Here is a 25,171-nt window from a genome sequence, read left to right as displayed (position 1 = left end):
AAAGGGGTGAAGTGGCTGATGGGGCTTTTCATAGAAAACAAGCCTGTTATTATCTGCTATGGACCTGCAAGGAATTTGAGATGCTTAAATTCCAAGTTATGTGCTCTGATCCACTGTGATATACTATGTAATTAATGATTAATAAGAACCAATCTTTTTTTTTTTTTTTTTTGATTTTTTAGGGCCACAACCGTGGCATATGGAAGTTCCCAAGCTAGGGGTCGAATCAGAGCTGTAGCTGCCTGCCTACGCCAGGGCCACAGCAATGCGGGATCCAAGCCACGTCTGCGACCTACACCACAGCTCATGGCAATGCCGGATCCTTAACCCACTGAGCAAGGTCAGGGACTGAACCCGCAACCTCATGGTTCCTAGTTGGATTCGTTAACCACTGCACCATGACGGGAACTCCCAGAACCAATCTTTAATAACAAAAAATAGAAATATGCATAGGAAGACACTTCCAGAGGCAGTCACCACAGCATGAAAAGGGTTAAAAGTCACTATCAAAGCAATGCATGCACACCGCAGGGTGACTCAGGGAGTCAAGAACATCATTTCTGCTTAAGCTGTCAAATGCCTTTGACTTTCAAGTTACTTTCAGAATCCAGGTAACTATTGACATATCTATCACATAACAAATCATCAAATATGATTATACATAATTATAAAATATTCTAAAGCCATACTATACAAGGTTCTTAAATTTCTACAATCAAATCGTTTTTGTTCAGATTTGTGAAAACGCAAACCATCTGTGTTTGTTTTCTAAGCTTTCTGGCACTTGCACCTTGAATAGTCAGTTCAGTTCTCCTGGTGGCCCCCCTCCGTGCCTTAGGCTGGATTCCCCTCTGACAACCACAACCATGGTTTCCATAACAAGCTGCTCTGAAAGCGGTTCTGTACCCCCAGGCACCAGTTAGATCCCCAGTGGCAGGCAGCTTAAACCATTTGTGGGTGGTTTCTGGGCCCTGACCTCACCACTCCTCTAGAAGGCCTGGGCCTTAACCCTTTAAGACTCAGGTCTCTCTGGCAGCCTACTCATTATGGTCTTTACCCATCAGTTGGCTCAGCATATACGTGGAGTTTAACAGGTCGGGACCAGCTGGTGGTTAAGCTGCAGGAAAAGGCAAAAGCACAAAATCCAATAGCTCTGCTATGGATGGAGGGCCAGAGGGAGCAATTTACCCTGTTACACAGGACCTTACCGTACTCACAGGACAGAGGGCCAAAAAAACAGGACAAAAGAGCTTCTCCTGAGGCAGTTCTATGGAAGTGACATTCCTGACATCGGGTGCTGGCTGCATAGATTAAGACAGTTTATCCTACACATCCAAAGGATGGCATATTATTGAAGCCACTATAATGACTTATGTTGAGGTGAAAAAAAGCACAAATTAATGTTATTGCTATAGTTTCTATCAAAAAAAAAAAAAAAAAAAAAGCCAGAAGTTACCATTGGCCATGTTTATCAACTAGCTTTTCCAATGGAGAATCTACTGTCTTAGAGCTTCTCATGAATAATTTTTTTTTTTTTTTTGACTGTGCCCACATGTAAAATTTCCAGGCCAGGGGTCAAACCTGAGCCACAGCAGCAAACCAAGTCACTGCATTGACAACACCAGATCCTTAACCCACTGTGCCACATAACTCCTCAATGTTTTTTTTTTTTTTTTGTCTTCCTGCGGCCGCACCCACCATGGCATATGGCCAGGCTAGCGGTACAACTGGAGCTGCAGCTGCTGGCCTGTGCCACAGCCACAGCAACAAAAGACCTGAGCCAAGTCTGTGAACTACAGCAACCAGGGATCGAACTCGTCCTCATGGATACTAGTTGGGTTTGTCACCTGCTAAACCATAACAGTTAATTTAAGTATGATTTCTGATTGAGGTTATTTGGCTGTTTCCCGACAGCTCAAAAGAGCAATACATGCAAGCACACAATTTTCTGAGACTACTCTTTCCTGGAATTTGATCTCTCCCATGTGGCCATCTGGTGCAGATGAAAAATGCCAGCACCCTGGAACAAAACAGAAGTGGTCTCCCCTTTTCTGCCTAATTCCCCTTCCTAAAATCTGTATTGTCACAGCCCTGGAGCCTGTTATCTGGCTCCTCACCGCCTGATATCATCTACTACTCTTCCCTGACCCTTGCTCTGTGGTTGGGTTCTCCCTGTTGTTTCTCAACCAAGGTTGACCGTGACCTCCTAACATCTGCACCCCTGGCTGGCCCCACCGTCTGCTGAAGCTCTCCTAACCACCCTGTACTTATCCCCGTAGCACCTCACACATTTGTGCGATGACAAATTTGTGTGGCTGAATGTTTTTTCTTTTCTTTCGTCCTTTTAGGGCCACACCCTCGGCATATGGAGGTTCCCAGGCTAGGGCTCTAACCGGAGCTGCTGCTGCTGGCCTAACCACAGCTACAGCAACACCAGAACCTAGCCATGTCTGCGACCTACACCACAGCTCACGGCTGAACGCCAGATCCTTAACCCACTGAGCAAGGCCAGGAATCAAACCCGCAACCTGATGGTTCCTAGTCAGATTCGTTTCTGCTGTGCCAAGACGGCAACTCCTATGTGGCGGAATGTTTGACATCCTTGAGCTCCAGGTACTGATACCAACAGCAGCCCTCGTTAGCAATGCCCCACGACGGGGACAGGAAGCATCACCCCAGCTGGATAAGTCTGCCCTACAGTAGCTGCAGGACTACAACACTCTTCAGCCAAGGCGCATTTTGTGTTTGGGGGCCTGGAACTCGGATATAGACAGATGCCCACCAGAGACACTACCTTGTTCTGAAGACAACCATAGGCAGCGTGAAGGCAGAGTCACCCAACTCAACCCAAATTTTAATGGGTAGCAGCTGAGGCAGTAAGAAAAAACACACAGCAGGAACTTCATAAAACTAAATTTATTTAAGAAATCTCCTTGAATGTTATGCCTTTCCTCTGTTTGGCATTAGGATGTGGTCAGTGCTTCTACTCTTTGGTGCGCATACATCATCACCTACAGGCCTTATTAAAAGGAATTCAGGTCTGAGGTGGGGCCTAAAAGATTTAACAGCTCTGCAGGTGGACCACTTATGACACTCGTTGCGGAAGCCAAGCTTCTAACCAGACAAGGGATAAGCGGTCCTGGCACGGCTGCTCTAACCTGGTTAGGGAAGTGTCCTCACCTGCTCCAGTTCCCAAATGTGTCATCACTCACCTATCACTGCCAGAACTACAAGTATAATCCAGCTGGCCTCCAAACTCCCTAGGGACTTTTCCCCACTGGTCAGGTGCCCAGAAGTTTAATTTTTAAATGGGAAGTGAACTCAACTGAGTACACAGTACAGCAGGTTGGTCACAGCGAAGGGTGGGCAGGTTTACATTGTACCTAATAATACTACAAACATAAAACCATAGCCACAGGAGTTCCATTTGTGGCTCGGCAGAAACCAATCCGACTAGTATCCATGAGGATGCAGGTTCGATCCCTGGCCTCGCTTAGTGGGTCTAGGATCCAGTGTTGCAGTGAGCTGTGGTGCAGGCCACAGACGTTGCTCAGATCTGTGGTACAGGCCGGCAGCTACACCACAGGATAGTTCCCTAGCCTGGGAACTTCCATGTGCCTCAGGTGCAGCCCTAAAAAACAAAACATACACAGCTACAAAACCAGGGCATGAAGATGGCAATACCATTAGAAGGACTTTTACCTTCTACATTTCATTTTCCTGAAGATGAAGCTAGCATACACTTCCATCTCCCCTGGAAAAGAGCAACTTCCCACAACAGTTAGCACCCAGGACTAGTTAGCTACATATTCACCAAGAGTTAGTTTGTTCTCAAAGGTGTTTATTCCAGGTGCAGTTGTTCGTGGAATTACAGATGTTCAACAATGAGGTCCCCCAATAAAAATGAAGCTGAATCACAAGAATCAGGCTCCTTCCGAAGTTTTTTACTCCATTTACAAAGTGGTGGCCCTATAGTAAAAGATTGAGAAGTGAATGCATGTTGACGTTTTAAGTGAAACAGAAGTTTATGCTAACTCATTTCATGATTTTCCCCTTTAACCAACTGGATCTCTGCGAGATAAGACTGTGTTATCAGAAAGACAAAATAGTCTTATTTTCATAAAAAGTTGGGCATACCAAATAAGCTTCAGGTTAAAAAAATACCAATGAAGGCAGCTAACAAATTAGAGAACCATTTAACAGCAATGAAAAGATGGCCCAGGGACAACTGAACTCAAGTCACAAGTGAGTGCATTACTGAATTAACTTGTGGTCAAAATATAAACTTGACCAAAAACTATGAACTGGCCAAGTATCGTATCCAACAGAGAAATAGTGGCTTTTGAACATCACTGCTTCAGTTAAGCTGCCTGGAAAAATACAGTTAAGAAAGTCCCATTTTCCCATCAAAGGGGGAGCAAACTGCTAAGAGCCAACACTTCCCACATTTGGAAATACAAAATTAACCCTTTTTGAGCCCTATGCGCCTGGTACAAGCATAAGCATTCTACGAATATTAAACATGTCAACCCTGGGGGACAGATACACTATTACTGCCTCCATGATACAGATGAGGAAGCTGAGGCAGATTTAACGTAACACTAATAAAAGGCAGGGCAGAGAATCAAGTCCAGGCAATCGTATCTCCCTCCGTTCCAACAACCCTAGATTCTCCTTTTAAAGGAAAACTGAGTCCAATATCGAACCCCAAACACCACATCACGCCAAAGCCTCTAATCCTTTCAGACACCAGTGCTGGTAAAACCTCTAGTGAAGAACAGAATCACTGCACAGAGGGGGACCCTGCACCCACTTTAATCAAGGCTCTAAATTCAAACCCCAGCCCAGACCACCCCGACCCCTCTAGGGTCAGTTTCCACGGGACTACTACCCCACAGCCTGTCAACAAGGGTGTGGTGAGCGCAGGCAGTGCCGCCAGGCTCTCAGGTTTGGATCTGCCAGGAAACACTGGCATCCACTCAGGGCATGACAGGGTTGTTACCAGCTATTCCCATCGAAGCTTTAGTGGCTTGAGGTCCAAGGACTTGAATATGGCCAGGCTCCTTTCACAGAACACACACAATAATTGTACATTTCAATGAAAACTTTTTATTAGCCTTTTGAATAGAAACGGGAATTTATTTGCCAGGAAGGATGATCCCATCATACTGAAAGAGAACAGATTTTATTTTTTCAGAACAGGAGGTAACAGTAAAGATCGCAGCAATGGCTAACGTTTGAGAATTCAACTCACATACATGGACTTCAACTGTCAATCCCATATGCTTAAACAGGAAGCTGGCCAGTTTTAACAACTGCTACACTGTGCTCACCTGCACTGTACCCTGAGAAGAGGGGGGGATCCTATTAAAACCATATCCCTCCCCTTCCAGCTACCTGCATTCATGGGGCTGCAGAGAAAGCTTGGTTCTGGAAGGTTTAAACCACCAACCCTGGAAGCCCATTTGCTAGGTGCCCAAAAGTTCTATCTTAAAGAAGCTACCCACCAAAGGGTGCTAGATTTTTCACCCCCATATCCCAACTCCATTCACCAACACCACACTCCACCACTTCCTGAGACAGATCAAGTTTACCTTCTGCTGGAACCAGCGCATGGCCTCCTCTTTGCTGATTCTGTGTTTGGCCCCAATGCAGCCTGTCCTGCGCTTCTTGTCTGCGATGCTGAAACCTGGCCTACCCAGCACCTGTCCCAGGAATAACCAACAGTCACCTAGCCAGCTCAAAGTCAAGAGCAGACAGACAAGACTCACACATTGAAGAGATTCCTCTCTGAGAGTCACCCGGTGGCCCAATGAACTCTGGAGCAAGAGACCCATTCCTCAGTGTCTGATGGAACTGTGACCAGCAGCCTGGATGACACACCACCTTACTATAGGTTTGCTCTGGAGGCCAGACTTGCAGCACCTCCCCGCCACCCCCACCTAACTTCCAATGGTAGCTAAGGATTCACCACTGCCTCCATATGCCATTTCATAAAGTAACACTTGAACAAGTCTTATTTTCTTATGTGCATTGTAGAAATTTCAAAATGTCCAGAAGCACAAAGAAACAGTTAATTTTCCCCTTCTGCTTCAGCTCCAATGTTCCTTCTTTTTCTTTTTTTTAAGGGCCACACCTACAGCATGTGGAAGTTCCCAGGCTAGGGGTCGAATCAGAGCTACAGCTGCTGGCCCACACCACAGCCACACCAGATCCGAGCCGCATCTGCAACCTATACCACAGCTCATGGAAATGGCATCTCCTCAACCAAGTGGGGACAGGGATCAAACCAGCACCCTCGTGGATACTAGTCTGGTTCATTACCACTGAGCCGCAATGGAACTCCCCAAAGTGCTTTTCTTATACGTTTGCTGTCCCCCGTGAGCGCCTACACATCGCTATCGTTTGTCTGGATGTTCAAATCTACTAATGAGGGAGCTGCTGTTGCTTGGGTTCCCTCTAGTCAGGACTCCCGAGTTTTGCGATTTACTCTGATGCCTGGACCAAAGCATTACAGTAACACAAATGGCCACTTATACATTCACCCGCCCCCCCCATCCTGAGCAAAGAGCCTCATCACCAAACTTGCTTCTCTAGATGGAAGCCACCCCATTCCCAGGGTCTGGGGAAAGAGCAGGGAAAGAGCAGCCTCAGTGCAGCTAACCCCCAAGCCAAATACAACCCCAATACTCTCTCCCAAATTTTCAGTTCAGTGGCTGGATGAAATGGTTTCCTTTGTCCATCTTTAAGCCACGTCAGTGCTAGACCATAAGCCTGACAATGGTAGAGATCTTGCCCATCTCGTTCAGTCGGTGCTAATAACCCCACACCTGTCACCACCGAGGCCTATCTTCCCAACAGAGAGAAGACAGACAACACTCAAAGCCCCAGCGCAACATGTGAATATCGAGAGAGCACAGATGAAATAAAGGAGAAGCAGATCCCACTCTCACAGACCAGGAGTGGAAACAAGTATTCATACCACGTAGAAGTCCAGGCCGTAGATACCAATGCTTGGGTCATATTTGATCCCCAGATCGATGTGTTCTTGGATCCCAAAACCAAAGTTTCCAGTATCCGAGAAGTTATTTTTCCTTAACTCGTACTCTCGCACCTGTGGAGAAAAACAGAGCAATCATTCCCTGTCAACTCACACCGCAACACTCAGGACCCCAGAAACACAATCCAATGTAATTTGGACAGGAACGAAATCAGATTTTTCCCCCACTCCAAGTCACACTCTACTGTGGATTCCACATAACTTCACTAACTTTCCTAGGGAAGGGAATGACCCATTAGAAGTTCAAAAGATCTGAAAACAGTAACTATTGCCACTGTCAGTATGTTACTGGTGCTCCTTACTACTATTACCCCATGAGGGGTCAGCCTCACCTTTAGACCTTTCTCAAGTATTTCTTCTGCCTTGGCCCCACGGACTGTGCAGTGGACGGCAATCTTTTCATTTCTCCTGATGCCAAAGGATCTGACGGTGTATCTAGCTGCAGATGGGGTAACAAGGAGTCAGCTCTTGGCACACTCTCACTGAACTCCCCCCTTCCCCAAAACACCACCTCCACAACTTCAGAGGGACATCAGGTATCCACCCACTCTATAGCAGTGGTATTCTTACCAGTGTCACCTATATCTGTTCATCATTCATTTATAACACAGAAAACAGATCTTCCAACTTCCAAGTCACAGACACACTTCAGCAATTAAGATGTTAAAGTCATAACGTCAAAGTCTCAAGAAAGGCAAGTTCACCATCAGACTAGGCCACTAAATAGCTTACATTCGCTAACACTTTACTGTACTTGTACCCCATTTTACAGGAGGCTGTGGGAGGTTAACTTGCACAAGATCAGTTGATAACAAGAGGTAGGCTGTGAATTCAAAGACTTGCCACATTCCCTTACCCTAAAGCAACAAAATTCTAAACACACACTCACACCCAAATATATGTCTAACAATAACAATGCCGACAAGGTGCTTGGCATGTAGCAGGCATTTCATATAACCCATTCTATCTCCCACAACCTTATAACGAAATATGATCATCCCTGGTATACAAATAAGGAAAGTAAATCACAGACTAGCAAGTCATGGAACCAGGATTTGAACCAGGTTAATCTAAATACACAGCCTATTCTTAACGTAGCCTACATAACCCTGCTAATCAATCAGACTTTGTATTTCAGCCCACCCCTATCGTGAAAGGAAGATACTCCTTGGGAAACTCAAGAAGGCAACGCTTAAGAGATGTCAACTGTCACCTTCAAAATGGATACAAAACAGACTGGACAACAGGTTAAGTAAGGAACGTCGGGACATACCCAGACGCCACTACTCACCTTTGGAGAACACAGGAGTCTGGCCTGTGAGCTGCTCCAGCACCTTGGCTGCCCGGGTCAGTCTGTCTCCACTCTCCCCAACGCAGATGTTGAGGCAGAGCTTGCGGATGCGAAGTTCCCGCATGGGGTTTTCCTTTTCACCTTGATCCTGCTGCAACAGGGAAGCGCCGCGGTCAACACACGGAACCCGCCACAGCTGGCAGCCCAATAGTTACACAGCGTTGTTTCTGCGCATCCCAAACCCCAAAGGAAGCCCTGGAGGTTAAAGAACTAACACTACGTTTGTCTGGGAGGCATTGGAGAAAGACATCTTGGGGTTTTGTTTCTCCTTCCCCGGGCACGGAACAGGTGAAGAGCAACAGGACAGGTGTGGTGTAAAAGTTACACTAAGGATGCACCCCAAGGTCAAACTATGGTGAAGGGCGCCCCCATTACACGACCGACGAGGGGGGAGAAAGCAGCGAGCACATGGCTGTGCAGCGTCCCGCACCCGATTCGGAAGCTGTCTAGAGGCTGCGGCCGAAGCCTGGCGTCCGCCCTAAGGGAGAAACCGGTAAGGCTCCCCAGCAAAAAGCAAGTTTCAAGGTCCCGGGAACATCAACAGGTCCGGACCCCGCGTCCCAGGCCGCTCCGATCATTTCACCGGCCCTCGCTGCAGCCCGCAGGCCGTGCTTTTGGGCCTCTGGCGGCTGCCCCGAGCCCGCCCCTGGGAGGGTGGGAGGAAAGTGACAGGATCCAGCTCCGTGCCCTCGCCTCGCGTGGGTCCGCCAATTTCGGCACGGCCAGCATTGCGGGATCCGCTCTCCTAGCGCCGCGGGCGAGATAACCCTTACAGGCTCCGCTGGCCCTGGATGGAGGCGGATGAAGGGAAGCAAAGCCGGGGATCCCACACTCACCGCCATGATGGGAAACAGGAAGAGAGTGTGAGACTTCTGACCCGCGGCCTTATGGGCCAGGAGGCGGGCTCTTATCCCAAGCTAACCAGCGAGACGATGAAGAGGAAGAGAGGCGCGTCTGGAACGGCCTAGAGTTGGCTTCCCCCTCGTGGACACAGATGGCAACTGCAGGTGACGCTGGCTACTGGGATCTGGGCTCTCCAAAAGCGGTTTTTAAAGCTCCCTGAATAGGTATATTTCCTTGAGCTTCCCGTCCCTCTTGAGGTTGTTCCCGCCCATAGACTCAGAAACGAGTGGTTCTTGCGTGTTGAGACGGCCAGAAAGACACTAAGTCAACTGTGCAAGTTATAAAGTAAAAGTTTTATTCTGTAACATTGTAAACAAATGGCATTTAAATATTTAATAGTAATTAGAGCAGAGTGTTGGCCAAGAGGGGTAGATATGGTCCTGTCTGGGCTAGCTTAATAGTTATGTGACTTTGGGCGGGTTACTAATTAGACCTCTCTCATCTTTAGTTTCCCTCAGTTTATGGGAGTTCCCTGATGGCCTAGTGGTTAAGGATCCAGTGTTGTCACTGCTGTGGCGCAGGTTCGATTTCTGGCTGAAAAAATTTCGCATGCTTGGGTGTGGCCAAACACAAAACACCTCGGCTTTAAAAAATTTTTTTTTTTAACATTTATTCTGGCTACTGTTTTATTGAAGGACAGCTATAACCTCTTTGCATTTTGGCTCTTTTTTTTTCTTTTTTATGGTTGCGCCTGCAGCATGTCACAGCAACACCAGATCTGACCTATGCCCCAGCTTTCCATGACCCAGGATCCTCAACCCACTGGGCAAGGCCAGGGATCAAACCCACATCCTCATGGAGACCATGTTTGGTTTTTAACCCACTGAGCCACAATGGGAGCTTCCAAAACAGCTCAGCTTTAAACTGAGAACTTATATCACGTGGGGATTGCTGTGAAAAATGAATTGTGTAGAGCACATAGTAAGCCCACAACAAGTGGTTACTCTTATTAACATAAACCCACTATATTCAAGCAACCCCTCTCCCCCCCAAAAAAAAGTATTAGGCATGGTATATTATCAAGAGTGTCATCTTGCGGGCACACAGATGGCTAGCAGATTGGTCTCTAGCAGACAAGGACTCCAGTCTCAGGCAATAACAGGCCTCCCTGGGTTGCACTAAATCCTCAACAGCAGGATCCAGCAGGTGCCAGGATCCACACCCCAGGCAGAAGCTGGCTTGGGTAGGCCAATTCCTCTGACAAGGACAAATGGAGACAGGAGAACATACAGGGCTTTGGTAGAAAAGGAGCCAAGGGGCTTTCTCCTGCTGCCATAATTCCTTCCTTGTCCCCACAGGGGAAGAGAGGTTCTTCCTGTTTCATCTTTAGGAGAAAAAAAAGGGCACTTCTGGGAAGCTGGGCTATTGGAGGAAGGCAAAGAGAAGAGGCCCATCCTTTGAGCCTCTTCCATCAAGCACCCAGTGCTAGTCCAGAGTAGGGGGCCTCAGGTGGACCCCTTGGATGGGGAAGCCAGGGGCAGGACTTCTCCAGAACTCCAGGGATAGGATAGCTGAATGGATGGGGAGTTCCCATTGGGGGGCAGCAGTAACAAACACAGCCAGTATCCATGAGGATGTGGGTTCGATCCCTGGCCTCACTCAATGGGTCAGGGATCTGGCATTGCTGTAAGCTGTGGTGTATGTCACAGATTCAACTCGGATCCCATGTTGCTGAGGCTGTGGTGTAAGCTGGCAGCTACAGCTCCAATTCAGCCCCTAGCCTGGGAACCTCCATATGCTGTGGGTGTGCCCACCCCCCCAAAAAAAAGACAGCTGAATGCAGCATATGATCCCGGATTGTCTTTTGCCATATTATTAGGACCACTGGCAAAATTCGTAGACTTCAGAAATGTATGTATAGTTGTTTAATGCTTGATCTGATTTTGTGAGCTTGGTTACATAAGAAAATGTCCTTGGGTTTAAGAAATACACCTTGGAGTTCCTGTTGTGGCTCAGCAGGAGTTTGTGACATAGAGTTTGTGGAGATGTGGGTTCAATCCCTGGCCTCACTCAGTGGGTTAAGGATATGCATTTCCACATGCTGTGGAGAAGTTCACAGATGCAGCTTGGAGCTGGTGTTGCCATGGCTGTGGCACAAGCCTGCAGCTATAGCTCTGACTTGACCCCTACCTTGGGAACTTCCATATGCCAAAGGGGCAGCCATTAGAAAAAGAAGAAGGAAGGAAGGGAGGGAGGGAAGAGAGAAAGAAAGGCATTCAGTATTTGGAGGAAATGGGCAGCATATCTGCAGTTTACTATCAAATGGTTCAGAAAAATATATATATTTAGAGGGAAAAGGATAAAGCAAATATGGTAAATTTAAGATTTGGGGAATCAAGATGAAGGATACATTGGACGTCTTGCCACTTCTCTGGAACTCTGAAATTGTCAAAGTTGAGAAAATAACGTGAGGGAAACACGTACCTAGGAAGATACTAAACAGCTTCTCCTTGAGAACTCTCCTCTCATTCCCTCCCTCCACAATTCTCCTCCTTCCGAGTCCCTGGAGAGCGGTACCCACACAGGGTAGTGAGGAATAGCTAATTATGGCTCATAGATGATGCCAGTAGGTACCAACTCACTTAACCTTCAACATCCCTGTGGAAGCAAACATTATCATTTTCCCATTTTACAGATGGGCACACAAGAGGTTTAGTAACATTTATAGATATTATTTAAATCAGGGGGTCTAACACCAAAGTCCAGACCTGTTCCAGGAGCTGATGAATGAAACCAGGGCCAAAAGCTGCCCCGGGCTTTCCCCTTTACACCTTTTCCTCCCCGTGACCATCTCCGCAGCCCCTGCCCCCCAAGCTCTCTGGTTCTTTGTTAGGGCCCAACCTTTGCATATGAAGTTCCCAGGCTAGGGGTGGAATCAGAGCTGCAGCTGCTGGCCTACGCCACAGCCACAGCAATGTGGAGCTGCACCTGTGACCTGTGCTGCAGCTTGTGACAACGCTGGATCCTTAACCCACTGAGCAAGGCCGGGGATCAAACGCACATCCTCATGGATGATAGATTTCTTTTCTCTCTCTCTTATTTTAGAGCCACACCCATGGCATATGGAAGTTCTCAGACTAGGGGTGGAATTGGAGCTGTAGCTGCTGGCCTACACCCCAGCCACAGCAACGTGGGATCCAAGCGGTGTCTTCAACCTACACCATAGCTCATGGCAATGCCAGATCCTTAACCCACTGAGCGAGGCCAGGGAACAAACCTGAGTCGTCATGGATACTAGTCAGGTTCATTACTGCTAAGCTACGATGGGAACTCCCTGGATACCAGATTTTGAACCTGTCGAGCCACAACGGGAACTCCAAGGCCCTCTGGTTCTTGCACCCCTCAGGGCCCCAGAGGGAAGGCAGAGGGGCAGGATTCAACCCCGCTGCTTCCTCCTCGCTTGAGACATCCAGGTCAGCAGATGCAGAGGCCAAAAAGAGGTGCTGAACTTTATTCCCATGCCTTCAACTCATCAGCAAAAAGAAAACCAAGTTAGCAGGGGCAGGTTTAGGACAGTGCAGGCAAGAGAAGCCCAAGTTCAAGGCTTCACCTTGAGCCACTCTGTCCTGGGTATAGCTCTGCCTGGTGTGGCCCTGGCCCAGAGGGGCCGGAGGAGCCATCACCACTCACTTCTTGGCAGCTTTCATGGCGGCCTTGGTGACTCTGCCTCCAGTAGCTGCTTTTTTCTCCACGGCTTTGATGACCCCGACAGCCACAGTCTGCCTCATGTCCCGTGCGGCAAAGCGACCTAGGACAAAGGATGTGGAGAAACAGTGGGGAACTGCTGCCAGTGCACAAGCTCTGCGACAATGGCACAGGAAGTCAAGTGTCTCAAATAAGTGAGCACACTTTGAGTGTGCCTACGAGCTCCCTGAATTCTCCCAACAACTCACAGTAGAGCTCATCAGCTCTATTTCATACGTGGCCAAGAAGCTGAAAATCACTTGGCTGTAATGGTTGGAAACCCAGAAGTCTCAGCACTTACAGTCTTAGTTGCTCAACTCTCCTGCTTCCCTAAGTCAAGGTCATGGGGAAAGTATGCTAGTATCCTAATGCCCCCAGCCTTCAGGCAACTAGCACACTCTGCTCATCTGGGGATGGGGGTGGGGATCTCATTTGCATTTAATTATGAATCTGGCAGTTGCTTCTCTTGGGGGTTCTTGAGTGCTCCCCTGACTTCAAGCTGTGGAAGGAAGGGCTTTGGCACTTGGCTTCAAGTCTCATAGTATTTTGGGCAGATGAAAGAACTAAGTCAGCATTGCAGGGTTCAGGCAGCAGCCTCTGTAGCTCACCTCTAATATTAGCCATTTGAAATTCACTCCCATCTCCATTAACTAGGAGACCCTGAGGGCAAGGACTTGTTTATTTGTAAATATCTATATTTAGTACAGAGCCTAGTACAGAGGAGGAAGTGCCTACTCCCTACATATTGAGTTCAGAAAGTTCCAGAGATTAGTGGTTCAGGCCGAGTGGATCAGGTTCTGTCATGCATAACAGAATTAAGGAATCTAAGAGACTGGGTTTCTTAGGCTCCATCAGTGGTTTTTGTCATCTGCCAGGTCTGAAAACTACTGCACCAGAGAGTAGCGGAAAGAAAAATTCCCTACTAATCTCTGAGTGACTCCCCTTCTCTAGGTTGGTGCTTCTGAAACCTTCAGGGGAAGTCCAGTTACCTGGAGACCTTGTTAATGTGAGAATTTGAATTCAGCAAGCCTGGATGGAGCCTGAGATTCTGTATGTCTTTTTGCTTTTCTTTCTTTTTTTGCTTTTTTTAGGGCTGCACCTGTGACATATAGACGTTCCCAAGCTAGGGGTTGAATTGGAGCTGCAGCAGCTGGCCACAGCCACAGCCATGCGGGATTTGAGCCACGACCTACACCACAGCTCACAGCAACGCCAGATGCTTAATCCACTGAGTGAGTCCAGGGATGGAACCCAAGTCCTCATGGATGGTAGTTGGGTTCACTATCACTGAGCCACAGTGAGAACTTCAGATTCTGCATTTCTTTTTTCTTTTCTTTTTTTTTTCCCGTGTCTTTTTAGAGTCACATCGAGACATATGGAGGTTCCCAGGCTAGGGGTCGAATCAGAGCTGTAGCTGCCAGCCTACTCCCTAGCCACAGCAATTCAGGATCCAAACAGTGTCTGTGACCTACACCACAGCTCACGGCAAAGCTGGATCCTTAACCCACTGAGTGAGGCCAGGGATTGAACTCGCATCCTCATGGATACTAGTCGGGTTCCTTACCGCTGAGCCACAATGGGAACTCCAGATTCTGCATTTCTAACAAATTTCCAAGGGATCTGCATGTTGCTGGTGCACAGGAGGAGCACACTTTAAATTAGCAAGGCTCTAAAGTGGCCCCCTGCCTTCCTGCGTGACACTAGGCAAGCCGCTTTCACTTTCTGGGCCCTTGGAGCCTGGCACTCAGATCCCCTGACCGGGTTCTGCTCCCTGGGAGGGGGCAGCTCCGACAGTCAGCCGCTGTTGGGCCTTACCAAGGGGAGGATACTCAGAGAAGCTTTCCACACACATGGGCTTGCTCGGAATCATCTGGACGAGGCCAGCATCCCCAGACCTCAGGGCTCTGGGATTGTCTTCCAGCTTCTTGCCTGAGCGCTTGTCAAGCTTCTCCCTCAGCTCTGCAAACTTGCAGGCAATGTGGGCGGTGTGGCAGTCCAGAACTGGTGAGTAGCCAGCTGCAATGCTGCCAGGATGGTTGAGGATGATCACCTGGAATGCGGGGGGTGGGGTGGGGATGGAGGATGGGAAAATGGGGGATGGGGAGGGCATTAGCCAAGCATCCTTCAAAGGAGGTGGCTCTAACTGGCTACAGGGTCAGGCGCCTTGGACACGTTTTAAATTATAGTGAATGTTTGAATGTTTATAAGGTATACCAAGTTCCATGCAGAGCAAATCTCATTCATTTTAATTTAATTTTCATAGCAAGGGGCCGGAGTCGCCCAAAATCTTGCAGCAAGGAAGTGGCAGAGTGGGGGATGATGATACTAAAATCTTCACACATAGATATGACTGTGTGTACCACTTCTCCCCACCTTTTAGGAAAATGGACTGTAAGACTAGCAGCCACCTAAGTTGTTAGGTGGCCCCAGGTCTGCTATTTATATATCACCTCGTTTAATACTCCCAAGATTGCTGCAAGGCAATACCAGCCTTGACATGCACAAGAAAGAATGTACTAGACCATTGCATTAAGTAAGGGCTTCTTGAAGTTCCTGTGTGCTGAAGCTGGTTAAGGGTCCAACGTTGCCATAGCTGGGGCACAGGTTGCAACTGCAGTGCTGGTTCGATCCCTGGCCTGGGAACTTCCTCATGCTGAGGGTGTGGCCAAAAAAAAAAGGGGGGGTTGGGGGAGGCTTCATATTCCAAGTCTGGGCCAAGAAAATACGAGAGCTCCGGCCACGAGCTCTGGTGTAGGTCGCAGACGCGGCTCGGATCCCGCGTTGCTGTGGCTCTGGCTTAGGCCGGCGGCTACAGCTCCCATTCGACCCCTAACCTGGGAACCTCCATATGCCATGGGAGTGGCCCAAGAAATGGCAAAAAGACAAAAAAAAAAAAAAGAAGAAAATACCTGAAAGCTCCAAACATACAGATTCCCAGGTTGCACACAAACCCACTGAGTCAGAAGCCCTGGGGAGAATTCTAGGAATCTGCATTTTTGAAACACTTCCCTGGTGATTTCTGATGCCCTTGGTTTAAGAACTACCACTTTAAGACATCAAGGTCATATTTTAGAAGCTAACCAGATCAGCAAAATGCATTACCTTGTTCAAGGGCAAAGAACAAATACACTGCAGAGTCAGGATACTAACCCAGACTGTCAGGCTCCACTTACACTGCTGTCAAAAGCCCAGCACAGAGCCTGTGCTCAGTGACCGCTTCCTGAATGACCCAGTGACCCATCCTCACAGATGGAATGGCCACCTCAGGAGGGCACCTCTAAGTGTCCTTTCTCACCTGGGCGAGGAAGCTCCCCACCTCTAAGGGAGGGTCATTCTTGCTGTCCCCTGCCACGTTGCCCCGCCTGATGTCCTTTATGGACACGTTCTTCACATTGAAGCCCACATTGTCACCAGGCAGGGCCTCGGCCAGGGCCTCATGGTGCATCTCCACAGACTTGACCTCAGTGGTGATGTTGCAGGGGGCAAAGGTCACCACCATGCCCGGCTTGAGGATGCCAGTTTCCACCCGGCCCACAGGCACGGTGCCAATACCTGGAGGAACAGAACAACCAGGGCTGTCAGCAGCCAGACCCTAGTGGGTCCTCAATCCCAAGAACCCCTACCCAGCCCGTACTCACCCCCAATCTTGTACACATCCTGCAGGGGCAGCCGCAGGGGCTTGTCTGTAGGGCGGGTGGGGGGCACGATGGAATCCAGGGCTTCCAGTAGCGTCGTGCCTACCACGTTCCCGTCCTTCCTGGTAATCTTCCAGCTTCTGAACCAGGGCATCTGGAAAAGCCACCAAATGTGCAGCCCACTCAGCCCTGAGAACATCTGTCTCAGGCACCAGCCTGCATTTAACTTGGGACCTAGAGCATTTTCCCTGTGCATTCTGAGCCCAGGCTTCCTCATCTGTAAAATGGCAGCATCATTGCCTATATGCAGAACAGTGTAAAGTCACAAAAGACCACACCCTGTCCACCGAGCGCAATAACTGGTGCACACCATGTGCCCACTAAATAGTGGCAATTGCTCCAAACCTCACAGGCATTGCCCCTGAGTTGAGCCGACATATTTCAGGAAGCAGAGATTCCTAGAGTCTGAATACCCCTCAGGTCTCATTCCATGTGTTCATTCCACAGATGGAGAGACTGAGGTCCAGAGAAGAGAAAGGATTTGCTAACATTCAACAAAGTTAGGTAAACATCAGGAGTAAGAATAAAAACAAGACTACTCAAATATTCCAACACTCATACCTTCTAAAGACTAAGATGTTCTTTAACAGAGGTACCCAAAGAATGCGCTATTGCATCTGAAGACCGAAGAAGCAGACTCTAAGCGAGGACACATTATTGAGTAACAGACCTTCTGGGAAGGTGACGTTCAGTATTGCCAGTGCCTTATATGCATGCCATTTACTCATTGTATTTACTCCTCTATAAACCCTACCCAGAACTCATCAGAGACATCATCTTTGACCTCAAAGATGTATCAGTCAATTGGAAATCCAGGACAGATGACCGAGAAAGAATCAAGGTGGTCATGTAAAGGTCAAGTGGGCTGACCAAAAACTGGTCAGCACTTGGGCTTTATGGGTCAGGCAGGTGACTGGAGTCCTGATGAATCTCCTCCTTTTCGCCATAGCAAATGTTGAGCAGATCTCTAGGCTTTGAAACCTCAATGTCACATCTGTATCCCAGGAAACACCAGCCCTTAGCACAGGGAACTATAGAGAGGTAGGTGCCCTAGCCCCGAAGTCATACACAGCCAAAGTCTCAGTGAATGGTCACTCTCAGTCCTTGGTGAGACTCTCAGAAGGGAGACGGGGCAACAGTTGCCATGGGTGAAAGGGTTGGGAAGGGGATCGGGAATGGTTTTGTTGGATGGGGAAGAAGGCTCCTGTCCAGGAAGCCTTCTTCCATGGGAGAGAAGCAGGGCTGTGCAGTACAGAAGTCCCACACAACACGTCTTGCCTTGTGGACTCAAAAATTAGTAGCATGAGAAAGAAGGCTACCCTTTCTATTAATACGCAACGCTTAGAGATGGTCAGGGAGAGGGGAAAGGAGGGAGACTTGAAAAAATGTAATAAGCAATTTTATAGAAATAATTCAAGCTCATGAAAAAAAGTATTCCTTCTCTTTCCTGGAGGGGATAATTGAGAGTCAGAAGGAGGGCCAGAGGACCAATGACTGGCAGATGGCCAAACCAGCCTCTGCCAACTTCTCCTCAAACACCAGCCGCCTCCGTGAGGATGAGCTCTTCAATTGGCTTGATGAACTTGGCAACTCACTTGGCTCTATGCCAACTCATAGACCCTCACAACAAGCCTGTGAGGTCAGCATCATCCCCATCTTGAAGCTGGGGAAACTGAGGTCTCTGATGTGACAAGTATTTCTTGAGAGCTGGGTCCAACCTCCAAGTCTACTATCTAGTCCACTGGCTGCCTGCTTTATTCTTTTAGCATCTAGAACATGGTAGGTGCCTAATAAATTCTCAGAAGGACATGAGCATGAAACTCTCTTATCTCAGTCACTGAAATGTGTGATAAACAGGGGTTAAAAGCTTCAGATTTGTCACTTTAGATGAGCCCCCTTGACCACCAGCTCATTCATACCTGGTCCCTTCACCTTTTATGTTTTTCTCTTTACTTGTCACCATGTAGTATTTTACTCTCCCACAGCTCCCAACACACACACCCCACAGAGTGTAAGTGCTGTGAGCAGAGTTGCTTCCTAGTTACAGATACTCTCAGCACCAAGGACAGTGCCTGGTGTGCGAATACCATCCAAAGGAACACACTGCCCCTGGCAGTTCTAATCTTTCTCAAGGACAATTGCGCAGAATATGTCAGAAGAGTCCAAAGCAATGCCACAGCAGTGACAACACAGGATCCTTAACCCACTGAGCCACCAGGGAACTCTCTAGTCATGTAGTCTTGAGTTAGGAATCAAATCATGTACCCATGGAGATGGAGATCACGCACAGTGACTGGCCTAGAAGCACACTCTAAATCCTGGGTATTATATTCTAGGAAAAGCCCCAAGATTTGAGCTGGAAAGTCTCCTTTAATTGGCCCTGCCCCCATCCAGCCTCACCTTGGCGCTGGGTTCTATCATGTTGTCCCCAAGCCAGCCTGAGATGGGCACGAAGGGGACAGCGTCAGCGTCGTAACCGATCTTCTTGATATAGGTCTTCACCTCCCTGCTGATCTCCTCAAAGCGTGTGCTACAGTAAGGAGGCTCCGTGATGTCCATCTTGTTGACCGCCACGATGAGCTGCTTCACGCCCAGCGTGTAGGCCAGCAGCGCATGCTCACGGGTCTGCCCATTCTTGGAGATGCCAGACTCAAACTCACCTACACCACTCGCCACAATCAGCACAGCGCAGTCCGCCTGGCCCGAGGGACAAAGAGGAAGGCCCAGGTCAGACCTGGCCTGGGACACTCGCTGCCCACCCCCATCACTGGGCTGAGGCCACTCTGGTGGTACCTGTGAGGTGCCTGTGATCATGTTCTTGATGAAGTCGCGGTGACCCGGGGCATCGATGATGGTGATGTAGTATTTCTTGGTCTCAAACTTCCAGAGTGAGATGTCAATGGTGATGCCGCGTTCCCGCTCAGCCTTCAGCTTGTCCAGCACCCAGGCGTACTTGAAGGAGCCTTTGCCCATCTGGGCCAGGAGTGAGAAGGAAAACCCCAGGGTTACCTCAACTTCCAAAGCTGCCCATTGACCAAGAAGAAAATTCTCAAGTAACTTGGGACTCAGAGGGCAGTGTATGGAGAGGCTTTTGCATTTTGGGGGGTGGGGGTTTAGGGTCACACCCTTGGCATATGGAGATTCCCAGGATAGGGCTCAAATTGGAGCTGTAGCCACTGGTCTACACCACAGCCGCAGGCACGCCAGATCCAAGCTATGTCTATGACCTACACCACAACTCACGGCGATGCCGGATCCTTAACCCACTGAGCGAGGCCAGGGATCGAACCTGCATCCACATGGATCCCAGTCAGATTTGTTTCTAATGAGCCAAGACGAGAACTCCTTGTTTTTTGTTTTGTTTTGTTTTTGTTTTTTCTTTGTCTTTTTGGGGATGTACCCACAGCATATGGAGGTTTCCAGGCTAGGGCTCAAATCAGAGCTGTAGCCACTGGCCTACACCACAGCAATGCCAGATCCGAGCCATGTCTGCGACCTACACCACCACTCACGGCAATGCCAGATCTTTAACCCACTGAGCAAGGCCAGGGCATCAAACCCACATCCTCATGGATGCTGTCCTCTATTAAGCAAGGCATTAAAAATATTTGCAGAAAGGTTAACTAATGCCACCCCTCTAAAGTTTTTTGTTTTGGAAAATAGTTATTTTTCAAACCCAAAAAGTATGATGTCACTATGGAAGGAGATTTTCACTGTTATTTTTTAATGAACTCAGTGTAAATTCTGAGTATGGTAAATAGAGATATATCTAATTTACCTAAACAAAAATTCTTTGGGGTCTCTTTAAGAGCATAAAGGATTCCCAAGACCATGAGACCCCCCCATGTCAGAGCATTTGTTTTTTATGTTCCATAAACTTCTCTGTTATGCTTCCACCATATTGGCTGTCGACCAACCAGTGTTTTCTCAGGGTTTTACAGCTTTCCTCACCAGTCCCTGCCACACAAGTGCCCCCACAACAATTTGGACTGTACCTCAGGAAGCCAAGATTAGGAAAAATGCAATCTAGTAGCAGATGACACAAATCTGTGCCCTGTTAAGTACTGTCTTATTTATTTATTTTCTTTTTACGGCCACACCTGCGGAGTATGGAAGTTCCCGGGCTAGGGGTTGAATCAGAGCTGCAGCTGCCAGCCTACACCACAGCTCATGGCAACACCGGATCTGAGCCACATCTGTAAACTACACCACAGCTTGTGGCAACACCAGATCCTTAGCCCACTGGGTGAGGCCAGGAATCGAACCTGCCTCCTTAGGGAGACAACATTGGGTCTTTGACCCTCTGAGCCACAAGGGGAAACTCCCAGTACTGGCTTTTCGATCCTCCCTATTTATAGGTCCACCACAGCTGGTCCTCCGACCTGCCCATCTTGTTGAGATGCTTCTTCACCTCACCCCAAGGTTTTCCACCCACCTTCCCGGCCCTCCTTTCTCATTCCCTGTGTAGGCTCCCCCCTTTCTCTGCCAACTCCAGGTCTCTGCCCCTCACCGTTTCCCACAGCACATGCTCTGCTCACTCCTGTGGCCTAGTCTCCAGCCTGGGCTTCCACCCCGAGCTCCAGACTTCAGTATTCTGCTGCACCCTGGACACCAACACAGAAGGTCCCATGGACACATCAAGTGTCCCCCACAAAGAACAGACTCATTCAGACCCAGACCAGCTCTGCCTCTGGGATTCACCGACCATCCACTTGCCCAGGCCCCAAGTTCCTCTTCCTCCCTTCCCCAGAGCTCACCCCTAATCTCTGTGGATCCCCACACCTCTGTGCCCCTGGACTCCAGCCATTGCTTGCCAGGCCCACTGCTGCTGCCTGAGCCCAGGCCACACCCCTCCTTACCTGGTTGGCTGCAGCAGCCCCCAGGGGTGGGCCCTTTGGTCTGTTCTCCCTTTGCTGCCCCCAGCGAGCTCTTCCTAATACCCTGACCCTGTCACTCCCTGCAGGGACAGTGACCAGCCTCCTTAGCAGGGCTGTCAAGGCCTAGGTCTCCTGTCTCATCAAACAGCCCTTCTCTACCTCAGGTGCTCTGACCTGTTCTTCTGGTCTCCTTGGGGTCCACAGACACTCTCCTCACTCCCTCAAGACTCAGAGGAGGTCCCTCCCTCTGGGAAGACTTCAGGGCCTCCCAAGCCAGGTTCATTACCCCTGCCCTGGGCTCCTACAGCACCCACATTCTTACTGAGCTTGGCATGAGGCATGAGGGTGTGTGACCAGGAGTTATGGGCAGGAGAAGGCTTGTTCTGATCACCACTGTATCCCCAGGGGCTCGATGGTAGCTGCATGGCAGATAAATCCTTTCCCCATTTAAATGGGGCTGTGACTTTACCTCCTGAGATACAGTGTGGCACACTCGAATTTAAACCTTGGCCCTGCCCTCCGACGAGGTATTTAACCTGTCTGAGCCTCATTTGCCTCATCTGGAAAATGGCAGCCATACCACCTGCCTGGAATGATTGAGAAGACAAGCACCTACCAGCTCAGCAGGTGCTTGGGGGGAGTGGGCTGCCCCTCCCCCACTGCAAGACCAGCCTCCCAGGGAAACTAAGGCTGGGAAGTGGGGGGGGGGGCGCTCAGGCAGAGCAGCCTCACCTCCGAGGCCTCCTTCTCGAACCTTTCAATGGTCCTCTTGTCGATGCCCCCGCACCTGTAGATGAGATGCCCTGTGGTGGTGGACTTGCCCGAGTCCACATGGCCGATGACCACAATATTGATGTGGGTCTTCTCTTTGCCCATGCCCGGAGCTGCTGGGAGAGAGAAGGGCAGGTGTGCTCAGGGCCCCTGCCCCCAGCTCACCTCCCCGGGCAGAGAGTGAGACAGGAGAGGAAAATAGGCTGACCAGGAGGGCACCTGGGGAGGCTGCTCTGGCCTCTCCCCACAGCTCAGGGGGGTCGTGCCTACCTCTTGAGTTGGGAGGAGCCCCTGCACTGCACCTCTTGACACCTAGAACCAGGCAACTGGGTGTCTGGCCCCACCCCCTTTTACAGTCCACATCCCGGGCCCGCCCCTTGCATCCCCACGTCTCCATTGGCTCCTGCTGGCCCTCTGCCCACCAGGTGGGAAAAACCCAGGGCCCAGCTCTCAGGGGGTGGGCTCTCAGGTTTGAGGTGGGGAGAGGGACCAGAGGTTGGTGCCTCTGGGCTTTGAGATGATGAATGATACTGATGCCCTCTCCCCACCACCCCCAGTGCCAGGCTGGGCACTCAGAGTTGGCCCAAGGGTCAAGGCAGGCCTGAGGACAGGGGTGGGGGTAAAAGCAGGTAGGTGGTCCTGCACTTGCTGAGCCTGGGCGTTCAGATGCTTGGGTGGGAAAGGGTGGGGGGAGAAGGAAGGAGGGGTGGGAGCTCTCGCTGTTTACTTATCTGCCTCCTGGGTCATCCCTGCCTCCAGCAGCCAGCCAGAGCCTGACCCTGGCAAACCGTGAGCCTACGGAGTGAATGGGGAATGATCACCTCTCACCTTCCAGGCCCTGCCCCCGGAGCCCCCAGAGCGTGCACCATCCCCTTTATGTCACTCCTGACTCATCTGAAAAGTGCAGCCACAGAGGCTCAGAAGCAGGACCACCAGGGAGAAAGCAGCAGAACTAGGGCTGGAGCGCAAGTTGTCTGACCCCAGCATCTTAGCCAGAACCCAGCCCTGCCTCTCAGGGAATTAATGTCTGAAGAAAGGAAGGGAAAGAGAACGTGACTCCAGCCACAGCCTTGTTTATCTCTGTGGTCCCCGCCTCCCACACGGGGTTGCTGAGTGAATTTTGAGAGTGGGATCTGGGGGTGGGGTTTTGGGGGGGATGATGAGCTGGAGGGGTGTCTGTCTACTGGACTGGAGTGTGAGGGCAGCACAAAGCCAGCATTCTCCAGAGGTTCTGGAAGGAGACACACACACACATCAGTTTTTGAGGGCCAGGGTCTGTGCCTGAGACCAGCACGACGCAGGGAAAGGTGGCAGAAAGAACAGACTTCCGAGAGAGGCTAACCTAACTGGATTACAATTCTTGCTTTACCACTCTCTCTGCAGTCCCCCAGCCCCTCTGGGCTCACATCTACTCGGTGTTGCAGTAATTCTAGGAGATTGGGCAACACCCCCTTATAAATCCCCATGATGCTGCTAATAGGTCCTTTAAGAGACAAAGTAGGAACACGTGGGGGCGCGCTAACCACAAACCACAGAGAAAAATGTTCTTATAACCAGAGCGATTGGGTGCTGGGGACAGCTGGGGGGCTGTTATTAAACACTTTGCTGACGACCTGACCAATTCTGGTCCTTGCTCTTGGATTCAGGTGGTGGTGGAGAAATGGCTTGTGCGGGGATGATTGGGTCATGTAGTTAATTTCAACATCATCTAAGCTTTGTCTTTTTGTGTGTGTGTTTTTTACTGATTATTTTGCATTTTGTTATGGTAACAGAACTTTTTAGCTATAATCCCCACAAGTTCATAGAAGGTAAGGTGAGGCCCTAGGGTTACGCAAAAACTTGATTTGCCTCTTGGAGGGTGTTGAGCCAAAAGACAAAACCAAGCCAAAGAATGGGAGGAGGAAGCAGTTGTTACTTGCAGCAAGTAAGGAGAACACCAAGGATCTTTCCCAAAGCCTTCATCAGCAAAACTGGGGAAAGCTTTTTTTTTTTCTGTCTTTTTGCCATTTCTTGGGCCGCTCCCGCGGCATATGGAGGTTCCCAGGCTAGGGGTCCAATCAGAGCTGTAGCCACCGGCCTACGCCAGAGCCACAGCAACGCGGGATCCGAGCCGCATCTGCAACCTACACCACAGCTCACGGCAACGCCGGATTGTTAACCCACTGAGCAAGGGCAGGGACCGAACCCGCAACCTCATGGTTCCTAGTCGGATTCGTTAACCACTGCGCCACGACAGTAACTCCAAAACTGGGGAAAGTTTTAAGCGAAGGGTCCATGCATATTCATTAAGGGGCTTGGGTGGTGTGTGCATATTCATGGAGGGGTTTGAGCAGAGAACAATTCAGTATAGAACTGGGGCAAAGGTTGACAGAGTCCAAGCTTAAGTTGATTGAAGTCAGGAGAGTCAAAAAAGAGCAACCTCATCATCCTTGTGGTTCCAGCTGATCCGGTGGTTAAGTGCTCAAGGAGGGTTTAACTTCTGCAGAACAGCTCAAGAGAGTGTTTCAGGCTAATCTTTACCATTGAAACGGACCGGGGAGTCTTTACAACTGATTTATAGTCTTTGTTCTTGTTACCTCTCTTGCCTGTTCCCTTGAGATTATTATTACTGAGACGCTTTCAAGGGAAGGCATTGTGGCCAGGCTTCCATCACAAAATGGCTTAGGCCTAAAAGTGGCTTCTCTTATGTCTAAAAACTATTGCCTGGATCTTTTCTCCCGAGGACCCCCCCACCCTATCTATTTCCACTACAGGCAGTTGTATTTCCCACCCACCCCTGACCTTGCAGCTCATGTTTCTGAGAATATCTGTGGAGCACTGAGAAGGAAAC

At 49.4% G+C, this 25,171-nt stretch overlaps 2 protein-coding genes across 3 annotated transcripts; both read right to left on the bottom strand.

Annotated features, from left to right (window-relative positions):
* Nucleotides 1–5,089: 5,089 nt before the first annotated feature.
* RPL11 (ribosomal protein L11) lies at nt 5,090–9,330 on the bottom strand. 2 transcript variants are annotated; one of them, XM_047792452.1, is made up of 6 exons: nt 9,248–9,327; nt 8,352–8,502; nt 7,393–7,499; nt 6,983–7,114; nt 5,595–5,705; nt 5,090–5,168 (listed from the first exon to the last, which is right to left on the bottom strand). In XM_047792452.1, the coding sequence occupies exons 1-6, from the start codon at nt 9,251–9,253 to the stop codon at nt 5,139–5,141; spliced, it is 537 nt and encodes a 178-aa protein (XP_047648408.1). In that variant the 5' UTR covers nt 9,254–9,327; the 3' UTR covers nt 5,090–5,138. The 2 variants fall into 2 exon arrangements, with proteins under 2 accessions (XP_047648408.1, XP_047648407.1); XM_047792451.1 differs by having other exon boundaries at nt 5,090–5,705; nt 9,248–9,330.
* A 3,469-nt stretch (nt 9,331–12,799) lies between these two features.
* Nucleotides 12,800–22,510, bottom strand: LOC125133846 (elongation factor 1-alpha 1-like). Its single transcript, XM_047792454.1, has 7 exons — nt 22,303–22,510; nt 19,487–19,666; nt 19,094–19,390; nt 16,637–16,787; nt 16,294–16,550; nt 14,814–15,048; nt 12,800–13,062 (listed from the first exon to the last, which is right to left on the bottom strand). Exons 1-7 carry the CDS (start codon nt 22,444–22,446, stop codon nt 12,941–12,943), a joined length of 1,386 nt encoding a protein of 461 aa, XP_047648410.1. The 5' UTR covers nt 22,447–22,510; the 3' UTR covers nt 12,800–12,940.
* Nucleotides 22,511–25,171: the final 2,661 nt, after the last annotated feature.

Source organism: Phacochoerus africanus, chromosome 8 (genome assembly GCF_016906955.1).
Source record: "Phacochoerus africanus isolate WHEZ1 chromosome 8, ROS_Pafr_v1, whole genome shotgun sequence".
NCBI lineage: Eukaryota > Metazoa > Chordata > Mammalia > Artiodactyla > Suidae > Phacochoerus > Phacochoerus africanus.
The sequence above is the reverse complement of the archived record's forward strand: the minus strand, read 5'-3'. Positions and strand labels throughout refer to the sequence as shown.

Coding starts and splice junctions, on each gene's coding strand:
- RPL11 (XM_047792451.1), bottom strand. Junction 7,115..7,392: donor TACTTGAGAAAGGTCTAAAG/GTGAGGCTGACC, acceptor TTTTCTCCACAG/GTGCGAGAGTACGAGTTAAG. Junction 5,706..6,982: donor ACGGCCTGGACTTCTACGTG/GTATGAATACTT, acceptor TTCCTGGGACAG/GTGCTGGGTAGGCCAGGTTT.
- LOC125133846 (XM_047792454.1), bottom strand. CDS start 22,446: ATGGGCAAAGAGAAGACCCACATCAATATTGTGGTCATCGGCCATGTG. Junction 16,551..16,636: donor GGATGTGTACAAGATTGGGG/GTGAGTACGGGC, acceptor CTGTTCCTCCAG/GTATTGGCACCGTGCCTGTG. Junction 13,063..14,813: donor CTCTGAGTATCCTCCCCTTG/GTAAGGCCCAAC, acceptor CCTTTGTCCTAG/GTCGCTTTGCCGCACGGGAC.